Below are 19,264 nucleotides of genomic sequence, written 5' to 3'. Positions count from 1 at the left end.
AGGAAGAGTAAAATCCAGTGAGAAGGGGACTTTCATGTCACGAATCTAGGAGCTAGAAGTCTCACTTCATTCTTCAAAAGGCTTTCGCTTGGAGACGTGGCAGATGGGAAGGAAGAAGAGAGGGAGGGCAGATGTTGGATACCCGCCTTCCCAGGGCTTTTGTTTGCCTCATTTCTGCTGGTGAATTGTTCTTAACTTCTGCTGCTCATCTACTTCTCAGAAGCCCAGACAGGTCCCAACACCTTCATGTCCTCCCAAGGGCATCAAAGTATAATAGACCGTCATAGATAAGACTCTTATCATTCAGGATCTTTCACAGAAGCTTCTCGTACCGGGACCAGAGGATTCCTGAAGTCTGTCCTACCACTAGGGGGTTCAGGGTTCTCTGAATATACCATTACTGCTGCTACTACCACCACTGATGATAAGGATAAAATACTTGTCAGAAATAGGATGACTGTTTTAGAAGGGCAAAGAAAACAGTGCTCTTGGAAGAGGAGACCACCACGAAGAAGGGTGACTCTACATACATGTAAATGAACTGGTGGAGAGTTATTCAGTCCAGTTTTCACAAGTGGACAATTAGAAGTCCAGGCTGTGTAAGGCAAACACGTAGGGTAGTTGATTTGGGTTTTTTCCTTAAAAGGATTAGCATTTATAATTTCCCCCTGAGGATTAAGAACTTGACTAGAATTAAGAATTTTCACTACTCATGAGAGTGGCCATTAATCATGATGAGGAAAAAGGCTAGTGTTCCGTTCATGACCTGCTTTTCTGGCACTCAGATTTCTGGCGCCTATGTTTAATTGAACTCTATGTAAGTTGTATTGTTTCACAGTCAATAGTCTATTAGGAGCATCAGATTAAAATATAGGAATGCCCGAGCTGACATACTGACCCCAGCAAGGAATCACAGCTGAAGGTCAGACACCTAGAATGGGCACTTGAAAAAAATCTTTAAAAAGCATAGCAATTGAAGGGCATTCAGTTTGAGGCAAATAGGTCTAATCCGCAAGAACATCAGAATGCATTAGTGGATGTTTGTAAATATGACCTTCAGGCAGCAAGAATACTTAGTTAAGATGCGAAGTATATAATAAATTCAGAAAAGTTTTCTTATCTAGAATTTTCATTTTATTCTGGAACCCTGCATTTTCTAATTTTGCTATGCAAATAAATTTTACTGCTTATTTGCTGGTGGGAGGACAGATTTGGAAACTGTTTTACTGGTCAGGGTTTGCTGTTGTTTTCCTGGTGAGGTAATTGCATTGCACAATTAAAGTTGAAAAAAAAAATCATTCCTTCACTTCTTGCAGAAGCAGAGAACAGAAGGAGTCTTAGCAAATAATTAAACCTCTTAATTGTGGATCAGGCAATCTAATTTTAAGAGCTGGCTCTAGAAGGCTGTTCCGTGACAGTGCTACAACTTATCTTTAATTGCTGGGCTAACCAGAGTCCATCTCATTTCCCATGTTATTGTATTGGGCTCTTTGGCATTCTGAATAGTTGCTCATTTCCTCCAAGGGTGATTTAAATTTAAAGATAGGAATTCAGTGGAGAAAATAAATTAATGCTATTTGTAAATAGAATGATTCTACATCTTGGAATTCACGTGTATAAGCCCAGTTCTCAGGAGGACAGGAGAATCTGGTTTGGAATTTGGTTATGGGTTGTTCACTAATATCATGGGGGTAAAGTCAGGGTCAAGGGTCAGGTACCTGGGTCCTCAATGGAGAGGTTCTTCATAAGCCACTGCACAATGTCAGTACCTGCAAGGATAAAGCAATGTCAACTGAAAACCTCATGGATGTTTAACTCTGTGCCAGAAGAAACACGGTTACCCAAGAGACTCCTAATTCCAATTAGCACACACCTGGAGAGCTAGGTAATATGGACACTTTTCCATCCTAACCAACCCTTTCCATCCATTAGTATGCTTCTGTAGTCACAGTTCCATTCTTTTCCCCCCAAAATCCACTTCTGATGACTCAGGATGGTCTTGTATCCACATTTCTCTAGGGCGCTTCTGGAGGGGCCTTCCTGAGAATACATATTTTGATGACAGGCTAGAGGAAGTCTTATCACGCCTGGCCCCAGACCAGTTCCTGAGGGAGGAGACTCCTTTTAGCTCACTATCCTCAACTGACAAGGCCTGCCCAACACAGATGACCTCACAGGTTCCTGAAAAAAATCTCTAATTTCTTCTGGCCTGGGCTCATCCAGAATGAATCAGCCCCTGTGTCTGTGGGAGAAACTTCTCTGTGTTCACCAAAACCTCTGTCCTCTACCCCCTGGGCCACAGCTAGATTACATTTCTAGACTCTCCTGCGGTTGGGTGTGCACTGAGTTCTGACAATGGAATGTGGGTGGAAATGCCATAAGCGATTTCCAGACTCAGACCATACAACTCCTGTGTGACCCTCCACACCGTTCATCCCCATCTGCTGGCTGAATGGAGAGAACTCCAGGGGCCTAGGGGAGGGCAGAGCCATGTGTGGAAGGAGCCTGGCATCCTGAACAGACATGAAAATTGAGGCCCATTTGGGGTGACCTGATTGAAAAACAAACTTGGTCGTGTTGAGCCCCAGATATTTGAGGGTTATCTGTTTTGGCATCTAGTAATGCCTTAATTAACATAAAATCTTAAGAATCAGAGGGGACTTTTAAAGCTTATCTACTCCAACCCTAGCCAATACACAAGCCCCATCCACAACACCCTGGACAAGAGGTGCTGTAATTTCCATTTAGAAAAACCCTAGTGCCTGGAAACTCACAAATTTCCTGATGGCCAACCTGTCCCAGTTAAATCATCTTCGATTTCTCTCAACAGAAATTTGCCCTTCTCTGAATTCCTCTCTTTGGTCTTAGTTTTGCCCTCTGATGACAGAAAAACGAACTCAGACCTCTCACTCTGTGAGACAATCCTTGAACTATTTGGACAGTCCGTCCAATGTATTATCAATGTTCTCCTTGAGTTTCCTCCCCTCCAGGTGAAACACGCCTGGATTCCTCAGCTGTTTCTTCTCATGACATGATCTGGGGTCCCTCCTCATTTTGGTCCCAGTTCTCAGAATATATTTGCCTTTGTTTGCCTCCCTTTAAATGCGGCACCTGGAACCAGTGTTCTTAGGCCAGTGCAGTTCATGTGTGGGTAGAGGAGTCCAATTTTCTGGGAGGTTCTGAACTTCTGTGCAATCTACCTTTGTCACCCCAAAATCTCACTTTAAACCAGTTCAGATCTTCGAAGGTGGCTTTGTCACCTCAGGATGAAATGTTTGATGGAAAACAGCCTGAAAAGGGCAGCATTTCTAGATATCCGAGTCTTGTCATGGGTCTGAGGCATGGTGTGAGGGAGAGGGCCTGCCAGAAGCTCTCGTGGCATGGACTCCCAGCTAAAACACTGGAAAACCCAGCAGAGGGGTTGAACGAATATTGCCCTTTTTCCAGAATTAAAATTGCTCAGAAATTTGACTGGGGTTCAGAAGTGAGACCAGTACAGGCCTGAGTGCCTAGACATTTTGTTTCTCTCTGGCTCTCTGGAAGGTGAATGAACCCTGCACAGTAGACTGTCCTGCCCTTTCTGTGCTGTCCCCCCATCCCAGAACTAGCCTCCACTGACATGGCCCTGCAAGTTCCCTGTATTTCAACCTCAAAAGCAAGACTTCTAAGCATTTCCCCACTCTTGCTCCCAGATGGCATCTATGAACTAAACTTTGGATCAAAAACACTCCTTTTCATTCACATTCTTAGAGAGAAAGGGAGAGTATGTCTCGTGTGTGTGTGTGTGTGTGTGTGTGTGTGTGTGTGTGTCCACTTCCTCCAAATTATACAAGTTCAACATTTGTCCTAGGAAATGAAGAACAAAGCAGAAATCAAATACAAACTGTAATCCCAAGTTGGGGGCTGGGGGGAGAGACTCTAACCCGTTTTTCCCTCAAAAGAAAAACAGTCCTTTTTTTTGTGGGTTGCCTAGAAACGGAGAGGTTTCCAGCATCAGCAACAGCTCTTCCCCGGGCAAGAGGATTATCTTTCTGCTGAGCTTGCTGAACCATTATTTATCACCTGCCAAGATTGATTACTCACCCTGGGACAATGACAGCCCTTCCTTTCCCCTGTTAATTACTGTCATCATTAATATCCATGTCACTAATTAGTATTCGTTCACATTGAAACTCCTTCCTTGCTATCATATCCGCTCCCCCCTCCACCCCACCCCAGCCTTCGGTACCATTGTCTGGGTTTCTACCCCCTTTGGCTTTCTGCACTCATGTCCGGCCTCATTGTTCTTCCCAGTCCCCCAGGCTCCGGTTTGCATTCACAGAGCTGAAGGATCACATGTAAGCATTTTTTTGGTAAAGAAGTGAAAGTCACAAAAGCCCCTGGCCCTTCTCCCCTAGCACTGCGGGAACCACAGACCTGGGTTTCCTGTCGCTGGTGTAGGCACCATGACAGTCACTGTCTCATCTGGGGACTCGTGTGACCGTCCTCAGGCCCTAGTGGGGTTGGGCTGCTGCCCTTGGCCGCCCAGGTCACTGCCTTCAGTCTGTAGCACACACACGCCACTGCCATCCCTGACACGCGTGGGCACTGCCTGGGGACCTAAGCACGCACAACGATGTCTGGGGCTGTGGACAATCTCATTCTCTTGGGCGTGGGGTATTTTAGGCTTGGTTGGACTAATCCAGGAAGGGCCAGCCTCAGCCTTGTGAGCAGGCAGTAAACCGTTGCAGGTTCAGCCTCAGGAACAAGTAAGGAAGGGAAATCTGTCATAATAGTATGTCCTTTATAAGACCTACAATTATTACACTGTATAACCAGGCAAGAAGAGTCCAAATAACCATCAGGAGAAAACATTTTTATTCTTCTCTTTTCTCTTTCCTTTCTTCCTTCTTTCCTCCTTCTCCCAATCATTCTTTCCTTCTTATTCTAATAAGAATTTGCAGCAGACTTTTTTTTCTGTTCTATCTAAAATTGATTGTTGCCTTTTGTTACTACTATTGGATTCTGGTTCTTATCTTTCCCAAGCTGCCCTGCCTGCCAAGGACTTAAAGCCAATATAAAAACATTAAGAACAAGTGCACAATAGCTGCTCTTTATTCCCAAAGATCCCAAAACATTTGGCTGAAAGTTTTCTTTTTGAGGCTAATTTATCAACATTTATACTAGGGATATCCATGAAATACACCAGAGGGCACCTGAAACACTTCTTCACAACCTGCGTGGATTGTTGGTATATTTCAATATATATTTATTATATGCAGGTATGCTTTATGTTTCTATATGTGTTGTAAGCCCGTATTTCAATTATGTCTTATATATGTATATAATTATGTTTATTGGCAGGGCATTTGGACACAACTTGGGGATTCAATACATAAATTATGGCTCATCCATACAACAAATATTTATTGAACACCTACCGTATTAAATGAAAAAGCATATTGAGAACAGTGTAGATCGTAAAATGACATTTTTACAATAGAAAATATATATTTATATTTGTATTCTATTACTTACTTATGTATAGATATATACAGATGTGCAGGAGAAAAGTTCTGGAAGTATATTTATTTATTTATTTAATTTATTTATTTTTGGCTGCACTGGGTCTTTGTTGCTGTGTGTGGGCTTTCTCTAGTTGTGGTGAGTGGGGGCTACTCTTTGTTGCGGTGTGCAGGCTTCTCATTGTGGTGGCTTCTCTTGTTGCGGTGCACGGGCTCTAGGTGCACGGGCTTCAGTAGTTGTGGCTCATGGGTCCTAGAGCGCAGGCTCAGTAATTGTGGCGCACGCGCTTATTTGCTCTGCGGCATGTGGGCTCTTCCCGGACCAGGGCTCGAACCCGTGTCCCCTGCGTTGGCAGGCGGATTCTTAACCACTGCGCCACCAGGGAAGCCCTGGAAGTATATTTAAACTGTTAAATTTAGGTTATCTTGGGGAGAGGTGAGGGTCAAATTATGGGAAATTTCTGTTCTTTACATTTCCTTATTATTTGGAGTTCATAGAACATTCATATATTACTTTTGCACTGAGAAAAATCCTTTTTTGTTAAGGAGCAGAGAGGGAAGAATTGGCCTCTGAGCCTAAAGTGGTGAGAACGTGGAGAGTCAGGGCTACGGACCCAAGTAGAGAGGGTATGGAGCACAGCCTCCTGCTGCCCCCAGGCCCTGTGCTCTCGCTGCTCTCTGGGGAAAGGGCAGAGGAATGAAGGCAGGACTCGCAAAGCTGCGTTCCCTCCTGAGGAGCACAGAGCAGGTGACTTGGTCATGGGCCTCAAATTGGTCACTGTCTGGCCATCTGGCTGGCTCTGAGCCTTGGAGTGGCCTTCTGTAGACTCTAATAGGGCTGCTCACCACAGTCCTGGACAAAGGGTGACCCCCAGCACCCCTCCCTGGGGTTTGCTTACTTGTTTACTTGGGTAGAGTGAGACTCAGTGACCTCTTCCCAAGTTGTATTAACTCTAGATCAATATAAACTGGATTTGAGTAAGCTGGTAAGATCTTGCGAGATTTTAGAAAGTTCTCTTTCTGGCTTGGGGGAGACCCTTACTATAAAAGTGTTCTATTCTGGGCTTGGCTTCTGGCGTTTTAAGCTCCCCTAAAGAATGAGGGATACCTGGATCTTCTTTTGAAATAAGTCAAAACCCAAGCAGATCCTACTATGAAACACTTCCTTCATTTCCCCCCAAGTTTTGTATCAATCTGAGCCCAAATTAGATTATGCAAACTTGACAAAAGACGGCTTCCAGTCACCTGCAAATTTCAAGTTACCTGCAGCTTGGTAGCTTATATTTCATGGTTCTGGTAACTGAAGCAATTGATAACTTACTCATCAGTCCTCCCCACTGGAGAAAGACACTTCCATTTGAGTAAACTATTTTTCTGGAGCTCAACCAAGGATAAGACGGTTCCTGCCGTGAGTGAGCTCACGGTACTCCTTAGGCAAGGTTATGACTCCATCCTCCATTGGATTTTCACGTATCTGCCAAGGTCTCTCCTGCACCTGTGAGCAGAGAGGGCAGCTTTGTGCCACCTCACCACGCATGCAGGTGCCATATGCAGGCCAAAGCCCGCCAAGAAGGATGGCATTCCCCAGTGCCCACTGTGCACTAGGCCAGAGCTGGACACTTAACCCTGTTGTCACACATCATCTTGACAACAACTATGTAAAATATAATAACTCTTCTACTTGTTTTAAAGAGGCCCAGAGAGGCCCCAGGTCACATGCTAGTACCTAATAGAGCCAAGGTTGGAATCCAGGCAATCTCATGTGAAATATTATTTCCACTACACCATTCTGCCCCCCTTATCTCTGAATAACTTTCCAGGTAGTACATAGAAGAATAATTGGAAAAGTTATCTTCTGTACTCTACTTCTTTCCTGAAGTACAGACACTAATTTAGTGATAATAATAATTATTACTGTTAGCTATTGAGCTAATAATTTATTGAGCACTTTCTATATTCCAGGCTTGGAATGATTCTACTATAATAATTATATGGTGTAAATAGATTATTATCTCCATTTTGCAGATGAATTGAACGACACCCTAAGTAGGGAAGTTTTTACAAATTTAGACCATTCTTTTATGACTTTGTTAAAAAAAACAATAAAAAATGCACTACAAAGAAAGCTTGTGAGCAAATGTTCAACTGGGTTTGGGCGGGGCAGACACAACGAACAGCTGGCAGTAGACAGAAGGAAATACAGGTGGAAGAACTAGCGTGATAAAAAGTCTAGTGGCATTTTTTGAGAGGTATTGTTTGGCAATGGGCTTGAGTTTTTCCACGGAAAATGGTGACAAATTTAGCAGATATACACTTGCTTCCCAAGCATATGAAGCAATAAAGCACATTGTTTATAAAGTCAGGCAGATAGGAGTTCAACTCATGGTATGTCATTTCCAAATTGTGTGATCCTGGGCAGGTCCCTTAATTACCACCCACCCCAATCTCCATTTTCATGGGTCAACTGGGGGAAATCCTACCTACTTCCAGGATAAAACAAGGTCATGTATACAAGACTCTCTACAAAAGCCTGGCCCATGGTTTTGCTGAAATGGCCTGTTTATTATTAGGTAACCTACCCGCTCTGTGCCCTCATTTCCTCATATGAAAATGAGGACAATAATAAAAGGACCTGCTGCTTAGGCTCTGGGGTTAAAGGAGATGCTGTATGTGCAATGCCAGCACAGCTCCTGGAACGTAATAAGCAAAACACACATGAGCTACGGAGAGAGTCTGTGTTTTACATTCATTTTGGAGCCAAGTGTCTCACCAAGTCATCGGCATGGCTCAGAGAAGCAGCAGCAACTTGAACTTCTTGTTATTTGCCTGCTTTTTCATTTTAGGCCTTAGAGAATCTCAAATGTCTTCTGATGCTTTTAGGAAGGGATCTGCTGATGGACAGCTTGTTGGACAGAAGGAGAAACAAAGGAGGGAAGTTGCAGCAGGCAAACTTTTAGGAGGCTGACAGGGCCTCGTGGAGGGGGTGGGACTCCCGCCTGGCAGCTTTTGTGGCTTTGCTCCTCTGGAGGACATTTTCCAGGAAGTGAGCGCTTTCTCTTGGAGCACTTATCTTGGTTTGGAACTAGACATCTACAGCGTGATGATTTGGTCAGTGTCTGCTTCCCTCTCTGTATTAGTTTCCTGGGACTGCCTAACAAAGTACCACAAACTGAGCAGCTTAAACCACAGAAATTTATTGTCTCACAGTTCTGGAGACAGGAAGACCAAGATCCAGGTGTGGGCAGAGTTGGTTCATCTGAGGGCTGTGAGGGAGAAGTTGTTCCAGCCTCTCCCCTCACTTCTGACGCTTTGCTGGCAGTCTTTGGTGTGCCTTGTCTTGTAGAAGCATTACCCCGATCTCTGCCTTCATCTTCACATGGCGTTATCCCTGTATGTATGCCTCTGTGTCTAATTTCTCCTTTTTATAAGGGCATAGTGGATTATAGCCCACCCTAAACTAGTTTATCTTAACTAATTACACATGCGACAACCTTGTATCCAAATAAGGTCACATTCTGAGGTATCAGAGGTTAGGACCACAACATATAAATTTTGGGGTGACACAATTCAACCCATCACTATAGTTCCAAAATAGCAGGCCTCTGTTATACTGTTTTATCTCTGGCACCAAGCAAAGACCTGGCATGAAGCTGGGGTTTCATAAACACTCATTGATCAATAGTTATATTCAAATGGGCATCATATAATACATATCCATTCATATGCACATATTCATTACATTTAAAATTTTTTTCTCAATTTTTTATGGCCCATGGAAACTTCATCACAGACCAGCACCAACCTTGGTTGGGCATTTTGCAGCTACTGCTTTAGAGGAAAGGTTCAGGGTTTTCCATCCATTGACACTTTCTTTCAAAAACCACACCCCTCCTTGTAAAAAGAAGTCTCAACCAATGAATGTTTTAAAAAATATAAGGCAAATACATAAACAACAAGGATTCACTGCATAGCACAGGGAATTATATTCAATATCTTGTAATAAACTATAATGGAAAAGAATTTTAAAAGAATATATATATATATCTGAATCACTTTGCTGTATACCTGAAATTAACACAGTATTGTAAATCAACTATACTTCAAAAAACAAAACAAAACAAAACCCATTTGGCAGCAATCTGAACTGCCTCCTCCTCGTTCAACCCTGGCTGGCACCTAAAGAGGACGACGAGTAGAAGGAAAGGTGAAGTCTTCAACTCTCTTCTCGAGGCAGAAAGACCTGGTGCCCCTTTCTCCTCTCGTCTGTCCCTGCTGTTGGTCTCACTGGCCCCCAGGCTGCAGAGTTCAAACTGCCTGCGATGCGACTGGCTTTGATCCAGCCTGTGGTTCTCCCTTCTAAACTGGAGGCATTTGTGTCAGTCTGACTCGAACAGTTTGGAACACTTAAATCCAGACACACAAGACTATCATTTTGAACCCGGTGATACTCAAGCATCACTGCCTTATCCAGTCCTAAAGCAGGGCCGGCCGGGGCCACCTCCCTGGGGTCGTCTTCCAGGCCAGGCACATCGGCTTGCCGGCCTCCGCGGGCACGTGGCAACTGCGCCCCTCAGTGACTCACAGCGCACACAGCAGGAAAGACAGCCAGCCCGGCCGACGGGACCCCCCCCACCGGTGGACTTTCTCCCGCCAGCCTCCCTCCCCTCCGCCGCTCAGACGGCACTTTCCCGCTTCCCTGCGCATTATAAAAAATAATAGGGGGCAGGAGACTGGGCGAGGTTATTACCAACTCATAAATCAACTGGGAGGCTCTGAGTGTTGTGGCGAGGTGTCTGGGACGGGCTCCCCCGGTTTGTTATCTCACTCGGGCTCCCACGATTGATTCATAACCTCATAACCCTCCCGCGTCCGAATCCCACGTCTTCTATCTAATTGTCAGCAGCCGAGTTCATGATTTGCAAGAGGATGCAGGCAGTGGCAGACGTGAGGGTGGAGGAGAGATTAGTTTTGTCAATCAAAAGCGTCCAGGGCCAGGAAGAGCACACCCGGGATTTAGCTCAACGATCAGCTTATTAAAGGGGAGGCGGGATATGGCTACGCGGATGGGCCTCAGGCAGGGAGATGGCGAGTCTCGGCCCCTGTGGGTGTAGCCTCTGCTCCCGGAGGGTGGTTGCTCCCATGACCGCCTCCCGCTCAATCCAAAGGCAGAAATGAAAAACAAATAAGCAGATTTGCAGCTTCTGGGGAGAAGTGAGCTAATGCCAGGTGTCCTGAGCCTTTCCAGGAGGGCTGGAAGGGACCCAGGGCTGGAAGGTGTCAGGGGCTTTATTGCCTTCCAGTGTTGTCCAGTGGTCATCTCATCTGTGCACATTTGAACCTGAAATGTGGTTTGTGAACATTTGTATTTAAATTAACCTGAGGGGTTAAGGCTTTCTTGAGGGGGAGTAGGAGAGGTAGCCTTTGTGACGCCCAGATTTGCAGGCTGCAGTCACTTTACCTGGAATCTGAGCCGTCTGACCGCTCTGTCAGGGAATAACGCTGACACGCTTGCACAGCGTGCTTTAAGGCTTAAGTCTGCAGAGTGTGCTGGACACCTGCCACCACCTTGGGACGGGCAAGGTGTGCATACCAGGCAGTGTGAGCAGGCCAGGTTTCAAGCGGAGTCTGGGACACACAGGTGCTTGGGCAAAGACTTGATTGGCGTTGCACTAATGCCAGCTCCAGTACCCTGGAGCTCTGGCTTCGTGGGACACACTCGGCTTTTGTAAACAGACCTGGGTGCAAATCTCGCCCGGCACTGCAACTTGCTAGTTCATCACCTTGACGAGTTATTCAACCACCCTGAGCCCCAGTTTACCCACTTGCAAAATGGGTCGATCACAGAATCTACCTCAGACTGTGTTATGAGTATTTAAATAAGGAAATGGAGGTGGGCACTTAGCGTAGTCCTGGGTACCGACTGGGCACACTGCTCAATGGTTATTTTGGTTCCTTTCTACTTATAGGTGATGCACACCTCTATCAACCCAGAGTGGAATCTGGCCTGGGACTGATCTCCTGAGCAGAGAGCCTCAAGTAGGAATCAAGCCTTTCTCCCGGCTCTTCCCTGGGCCTGTGCTGCAGGCCTAGACTAGACAGTTCAGAGCTGGCTCTAGCTTCGATCTCTCAACCTTCTCTGTTTCACTGAGATGAATGAACCCATCCTTTTAAACATTGGTCTGGGACCTTCTCTATCAGTAGGGGATCTACTCCCAGTTCAATTTCCAGTTCCTGAGGCAAAACGTCAGAAGAACCCCAATGAACCCCAACATCTCTCCTTCTCCATCCCAGCTACAGCCAAGCCCTTAGCCTAGCACCTCCCACAGGAGTGGCCACGAGGCAAGCAGCCGGTGTCTGAATCCAGGTTTCCCCTCCCACCAGCTCTGTGACCTTGGGGATGTGCCTTACTCTTGCTAAGCTTCAGTTTCTCTAAGATATGATAAAAGCACAGTCTGAGAGGGTGGGCATGGGATAATTCCTGTAAAAAGTTCAGCCCTGTGTCCTTCAGTGCAGAGCAAATGATCAGCATGTGCTGGCTTTATCATCATCATTATTATTATTGCCATTACTACTGATTGGACCACTTTCATTCATTTATCTGTAGTGATGATTAAGACAGCTCTGTCCTTAAACAAAAAAGGGCGCTGGCAGGCTGCCAGGGCTAGACTGGAGTGTTTGTGGGGTGCTTTGGGCCACAGAAAGAGTATGTCATTCCAGCCCACCCAGTGTCGGGAGAAGGTTCACAGAGAAGGAGGTGCTTAGGATCAGTGAGAAACAGAAGATTGAGGAGGAAAGCATTGGATGTAGGGCCAAGAACAAAGCCATCCAAAGCAACCACGCCAATGGCATCATGTGACAGCTAACATTTATATGCAGACTGGAACAGCAAGTCGCTGTGAAAGGGAAAAGAGTCCTAGAAGGGCAGAAGTCACAGCATGCTCTGGCGTCACTTAGGTGCAAAGCACTGAGCCTGTCACCAGGGGCTGACAGTCAAGCGTGAATCAGAAAAAGAATCAGGCTTAAAAGCTACAGGGAGATGATGTCAGAGCTGCCGGCGAATGAGCTCATGCTTTCCTGGCATCAGGATGCTGGCCTTTCCCCCCATCCCTCCCCCAACCCGGGCCTCATGGCCACTGCCAGCAGTGCTGTGGTCCCTTCCTGCAGTTGGCCTTGGGAGGTGATGCACTGCTTGGTCAGCCTGCATTCCCTACACCTCTGCTGCTGGCTACCGTCCCGGATCCCTGCTCAGCTGCCTTCAGCGAGGCGCCCCACACCCAGAGGGGCTCATGTGCAGGACACCACCACTGTTTCCCCTCCCTGCCATCCTCAGGGGAGGGCGCGGCCTTGGGCTTCTCTGGGACCTGCTGCCATCTTGCCTCCAAGGACACCTTCCCCCTTGACCCCACTCCCAGCAACGGCCTTGAGTCCTTGGGACTTGGCTGTCTGAAGGGGTGGGCGTTGAGGACCACAAAACAGAGGCAGTGGCAGGAGTGACAGGAGCCGCTCAGAGGCCTGTGTGTCCTGACCTTGCTGAGGGCTGGGGCGGGCCCCGGATAACAAGTCATCAGTAGGAAACGGGGGCACAGCCCACGGGGAAGCAGGTGGCAGCCAAGTCACACCGCCCGCCTTCCCTGCCCCACTCTTTCCTCCTGAAATCCCTAACTCCTTTTCTGTCTCCGGCATGTAGGTAAGAAAAAACAGTGCAATAGTGAAGACAAAATGGGGTGACGGGGAGAGGGGACTGGGGGCTGTGAAGACAGGGAGGTGAGCGAGGTGACATTTACACGGAGGCCTGAGCAGCAGGAAGGATGCAGCGGTGCATCTGGAGGAACAGCAGTGAGGCGGGAACCTGCAGGAGGAAGGCACGGGCGCCTGGAGGGGAGATGGGAGAGGGAGGGGTTGCACCCTCTGGAAGCCTCTGGAGGGCTGGAGTAGGGGAGGGTTTTGTGTGTTTTTAAATGATCTCTTTGGCTGCTGGGTGGCAAAGGGATTGCAGAGGGACAAGAGAAGCAGGGGACCAGCCAGCAGCTGTTTTCAGTGGGTAAGAAATCTAATGCTGGCTGGGCTCTGTGGTGACAGCGAGATGGAGAGGAGCAAATGGGTCCCGGGTCTGTCTCAGAGGCAGGGCTCCTGGTCCCCTTGAATGCATGGGACACGGGGTGTGAGAACAAGAGGAGTCTGGCTTGACTTCCGGTTTCCAGCTTGACTAATTGGATGCAGGTGGAGCTTAGCCTACCTGAGATGGGGAAGCAGGTTGGGGAGGAAACCTGGGTTCATTATTGGCCATGTTCTGTCTGAGACAGATGTATACTGTAGCCATCCAACTGGAGATGTCAAGTCTGCCAGTGGACATAGGAGGCTGGGTTTTCAGGGAGAGAGCAGGCTGGAGATAGTATTTGGGTGTCACTGGTGTGTAGGAACGTCCCTTAAGCAGCGAGGCTGGGTGAGGTCACCCAAGGAGAACACGTTGACTGAGAAAAGAGAGCATTGGAACCAAGCCCTGGGCTTGGCAATGGCGCAGCTGGCAGGGGACCCAAGCCTGCCCTCCCTCACTCTGGAATGCCTTCCGTTACCCTGAACGCCTGGGCTTCTCTCTTCTGTGACTTATCCTGCGATCCATTCCCCTTCCTTGGGATACAGCAAGAAAAATGAGCTCAAACTCTGGCCCTTCCGCCAGGCCCTCCCAGAACCTGACCTTCGAGCAACCTCCCTTTCTTGCTCACGTCAGGGAAAAATTGACACTTACCACCACGTACAGCACCTGACAGCTCTGCCCAGTGCCCAAGCCAAAGAGACAGCTAAGGGTTTCTGTGTTCTCTTCTGATTTATAACAAGTTTAAACTTGTTTTCTGGCTTTTCTGTCACTAAATTCCCTGAAAGCATCTTGCGGGACTGTGGAGCTGGCCCGTGGCCGAGCACTGCTGGGCGAACACAGCCTGGGAGTGACTTCAAGCTCCAGATCCCACCCGGGTTAGAGGCTTTGGGGTGGAATGTCGTCTTTCTAATGTGCAAGCCTCATTTCATTCGCATCAACTCCAGACCAAGAGAATCTGGCTGTTGTTCAGAGAACGTGTTGAGAATGTTTCAAATGGAGAAACCCTGTAACGAGGAAAAGGACAGACTAAATGTAAAACCCATCATGAGTTTATGCTTTCTAGACCCATTTCTTCAACATCGCCCCTGCCCCAAGTGCTGGCTTCTTCCAAAATGGATTAGACTTGAGGCAGTGAATACTTAATGATATCGCTAGAATTAATAAAGAGAATACAAGATTCACACAATGAATGGGAGACAGCCATATGAAGAATGCCAGAGAAGGATGGCTGCTCTAAGTGATCAGAGAATTTAGTTTATGGTTCCTGGAAATAATAAAACAGTAAAGGATCTTGCTCTCATTTCTTGGCCTGTCTCTCCATTAGTGCATACAGGGTCCTTAAAGAGAGAGACCCCGTCCCCTCAGCTGTGCCTCCCTGACTCACTGCAGATTTTCAATGAAGACCTGATGACTATATTTAAGAATGTGGGCCAAAATCAGTGATTTTCGTTTTGGTGTATTCACTGTGCTGCTTTTTCTTCCAGACGTTGGTTTTGCTGGAGCTGGTTACTCCTCAGGGCCGCTTCTGAATCTTGATAGTAAAACAGGCCAGATCTTTGGTGTGGAAAGTTAGCTTGCTACTTGCCCTTGTAGATTATTTACTTGTATGTTAAAGAAGAGGGGGTCAACACATGCCCCATTTTAAGTTATTCAGGGCTAGAACTTGGTGTGTCAGTAGCCCATTCCTGCCCACCCTGATCCTCCAGGTGGTATTACAGTCAAATACGGTCAGACCTTTGAAAGAATGTTAAAAGCCCAGATTAATATTGAGGTTTGTATGGCTCAGCATGGAGGCAGAACTAAAGGCTGGTGTCTGATCAAATAACACGATAAAAACACTGTCCGTTTCACTAAAATATTTTCTCAGCAAAGGTCATATCCATGCCATTGGGAGGGTAGTAGATTGAGAGACTCAGACTTGGAGTTTATTAAGGAGAGAGTTGGGTATAGTTTTGAGGGATTGGGATTAGGTTCAGCTGCACATTTCAGAAAAAAAAAATAACAGTGGCTTAAACAAGATCGAAGTATATTTGGTAAAAGAAGTCTGGAGGTGGCTCCACGGGGTCCTCAGGAATCCACACTTTAATGTTTCTCTTCCATCTTCCAACTGCTTGACTTTCACCCCGAAGGTCACCTTATGGTTCTAAATGTCTGCTGAAGCACCAGCCATCATGTCCCAGCTTCAGGCAGGAGGAAGAAAGAGAAGCAGAAGAGCTAAAGAATGCCTTTCCCAGGTGAGAAGCATAGTAAGCATATTTTCCGGAAGTTCCATACTCTATTCACACACTGTGATACACACAATAATGGCTCCCCAAAGATGTCCATGTCCTAATCCCCCGAACTGTGAATATCTACCTTACATGGCAAAAAGGACTTTGCAGGTAAGATTAAATTAAGGTCCTCAAGATGGAGAGATTAGCCTGGATTATCCAGGTGGGACCAATGTAATCACAAGCATCTTTATGAGAGAGAGATAGGAGTGTCAGGGAGAGGAGATGTGAGGACAGAAGCAGAGGTGTGTGTGGGCTCCCACACGTGTGTGTATTCGAAGGAGCTCATGGGGAGGGGTGGAGGAAGAGAGAGAGGATGGGGTGGGGAGAGCACTAGTTAGGCTGCTGGCTTTGAAAACAGAGGAAAGGACCACGAGTCAAGGAAAGCAGGCAACCTCTAGAAGCCGGAAAGGGCAAGGAAACGGATTCTTCCCTAGAGGCTCAGAAGGAACATAGTTCTGCCAGGACCTTTACTCCTCTAACGCCCGTTTCAGACTTCTGACCTCCAGCTCTATAAGATAATATATTTGTATTGTATTGTTTTAAGCTGCTAAATTTGTAATTTGTTGTAGCTGCAACAGGACACGTATACACACGTGACTCAGACACCAGAATTCAGTCACTTGACCACACCTGGCTACAAGGAACTCTGGGAAATAGTCTTATTGTGAGTTACAGGCTGCTCAGCCAAAAGCAGGGCAGTGTTACTGAGGCGGAAAGGAAAAGTAGATGCTGCAGTCGGCAACAGCAGACTTCAGGCGGGGCTGTTACACAAACGCAAGGGTCTCCACATTTAGCATAGCAGAAAAGTATTCTCCTCAAAACAGAACTGAATCCATAGTGAGGAAATATACCTAAGAAGGTAGCATAAACAGCTTTAAAAGTATTGTGGCAACTGATTTAAAAGAGGATTCAAGTAATTCTTAAGGTAGAACACTCTCTCTAACGCCTATTTTAGCTGAAAGTTCCTAATCAGATATGTCTGAGTCCCGCTGTGAAGTCTGTAGTCTAAAACAGGGTTTTGAATTTGAGAGAAGCAACTCAGTCAGTTATCAGTAAGACTCTTGGTCTCCAAAAGTTCTCTTGATAAAGTCAGACTGTAAGCAATTATAGCTTGAAATCTACCTTCTCTCTTTGTCCTAGCTAAGTGCAAGGGCTGACACAGAAATTATAGATAGATCAACAAAAAAGTACTTATAAAAAATACCTGGGGGCTTCCCTGGTGGCGCAGTGGTTGAGAATCTGCCTGCTAATGCAGGGGACGCGGGTTCGAGCCCTGGTCTGGGAAGATCCCACATGCCACGGAGCAACTGGGCCCGTGAGCCACAACTACTGAGCCTGCGCGTCTGGAGCCTGTGCCCCGCAACGGGAGGGGCCGCGATAGTGAAAGGCCCGCGCACCGCGATGAAGAGCGGCCTCCGCACCGCGATGAAGAGTGGCCCCCACTTGCCGCAACTAGAGAAAGCCCTCACACGAAAACTAAGAGACCCAACACAGCCATAAATAAATAAATAAATAAATAAATAAAGTATTTTAAAAAAAAAAAAAAAAAAAAAAAAAGCTATTTAAAAAAAAAAAAAAAAAAAAAAAATACCTGGTACGTCACAGATGTTCAGCAGATTTTTTTTAATGACCGAAGGAGTAAATGAGCAAGTGAATAAACCTAGGAATTTGACGGATTTCAGTATGGTTTCATCCATTCATTCTATGTCCTAGGATTAAGTTAACTGCTGGGTGAAAAGCCCAATAAGATCTTCCTACGATCAAGGAGCTCACAGCATCGGGGGAAGATGGACCAGTAAACCAACAACCGTACTTCAGTGCATTGAGTGCTACGACAGATACATTTGCAGGAACTGGGAACATGGATGAGGGAACCAACATCAGACCTGGCTGCCAGGAGCATTTTGCTGGAGGAGATGTTGCTTGAGCTGAATCTTGGAGGACAAGTTGGAATTAGATAGTAAGGAGGGGGGGGACTGCATTCCAGGATGAGAGAACAACATATTCAAAGCCACAGAATCATGGCGAACAATATCAGCAAACATTTATATAGTGTTTACTATATGCCAGGCATGGTTCCAAGCACTTTACATATTTTAACTCATTTATATGCACAGCAACCTGATGAAGCAGGTACTGTCATTATCCCATTTTATAGATGAAGAAAGTGAGGCAGAGAGAGGGTAGGTACTTGCCTGAGGTCACGTGGTCTGTAAAGTTAGGATTTGAACTCAGGCACTTTGGCTCCAGAGACATTGCTTAGAGTCAATCATTTTGCATGGTTCTGGCTTTTCAAGCCAGAACTTAAAAGTTATAGGAGACCATTTAAGGATGAGCTTCCTCTAAATCATACTTAAGATTCTCTCTTGCCTAAAAGACATTTATAGTTAGGCTTTTCTCGGTTTCCTGCACTACCCTTACCAAACTATAAGACATATAGTGGCTAGTCCCCAAGCTGCCTAGGAGAGGGAAGTAATTTCTAGTTTCAACCTATGATCTGTTCACAGGCAATTAGGACACAGGTCACAAAGAAGACAGGCAGAATCTGGCAAATTACTGGCATTACAGAAACCTCTTTATCATATCTGACTTAACCTCAACCTTATAAACACCTCTTGCCAGTAAAGCTATGTGTGGTGAATTGGCAGGTACAAAGTTAAAGAAAAGAACGAGACAATCACTTATTATTATTATTATTATTATTATTGGCTGCACCACATAGCTTACGGGATCTTAGTTCACCGACCGGGGATCGAACGTGGCCCGCGGCAGTGAAAGCACTGCCCTAACCACTGGACCACCAGGGAATTCTGAAGACAATCACTTATATTCTATTAAGACTTCCATTCCCCAGATGCAGATAAGCCGGAATGGAATGATGATCATTCTGACTGGGTTGGTGAATGACACTCCCTTTCTAGAGTAACCCACTGGCTGCTTTTAGTTGCAATTGTAGAATGTGGCTAAATACTTCTTCCTTTTCAAGTGGCTACTCCTAGAAGCATGGTTCTGAGGTCACAGAAATTTTGTTAAAATAAACAACAACCTCAAAGCCAGCAAAGGGAGCACATAGCTTATTTCCCAGGATTACAGCTCTCACTCACCCACCCTCTCTGGAAGCAGAGATGCTTTAACTGGAGTGAGATGGATACTTTTCTCCTGTTTTGCCCACCTGGAGAAGCTGGGATGGACAGGAGCAAAGACAATGTGGGATCCTCAGGGATGTATTATGAGTTACTATACAAAGGAAAGAATAGTGTTTTCTGACGTGGACTAAAAATTATATATAGATCTGGTTAAGGCAAATGATGCCAGGCCTTCCTTACTCTTGGATGTCTTATTGTCTCCACTGTTTTTTCTCTTATGTACCATGGCCATGACCCCAGATCATA

The 19,264-nt window shown here is 46.1% G+C and overlaps 1 protein-coding gene across 4 annotated transcripts in view; it reads right to left on the bottom strand.

The window, feature by feature from the left end:
- Positions 1 to 19,264, bottom strand: part of RGS6 (regulator of G protein signaling 6) — a 582,944-nt gene that overhangs the window by 102,837 nt on the left and 460,843 nt on the right. For all 4 annotated transcript variants that reach the window (XM_059914558.1, XM_059914555.1, XM_059914557.1 and 1 more), the window contains exon 4: positions 1,719 to 1,769. In XM_059914558.1, the coding sequence (XP_059770541.1) occupies positions 1,719 to 1,769 (51 nt within the window). The remainder of the gene's footprint in view (positions 1 to 1,718; positions 1,770 to 19,264) is intronic.

This window comes from Balaenoptera ricei, chromosome 2 (assembly GCF_028023285.1).
Source record: "Balaenoptera ricei isolate mBalRic1 chromosome 2, mBalRic1.hap2, whole genome shotgun sequence".
Classification (NCBI taxonomy): Eukaryota; Metazoa; Chordata; class Mammalia; order Artiodactyla; family Balaenopteridae; genus Balaenoptera; species Balaenoptera ricei.
Note: the sequence above shows the minus strand (reverse complement) of the source record. Positions and strands in the feature narration are given on the sequence as shown.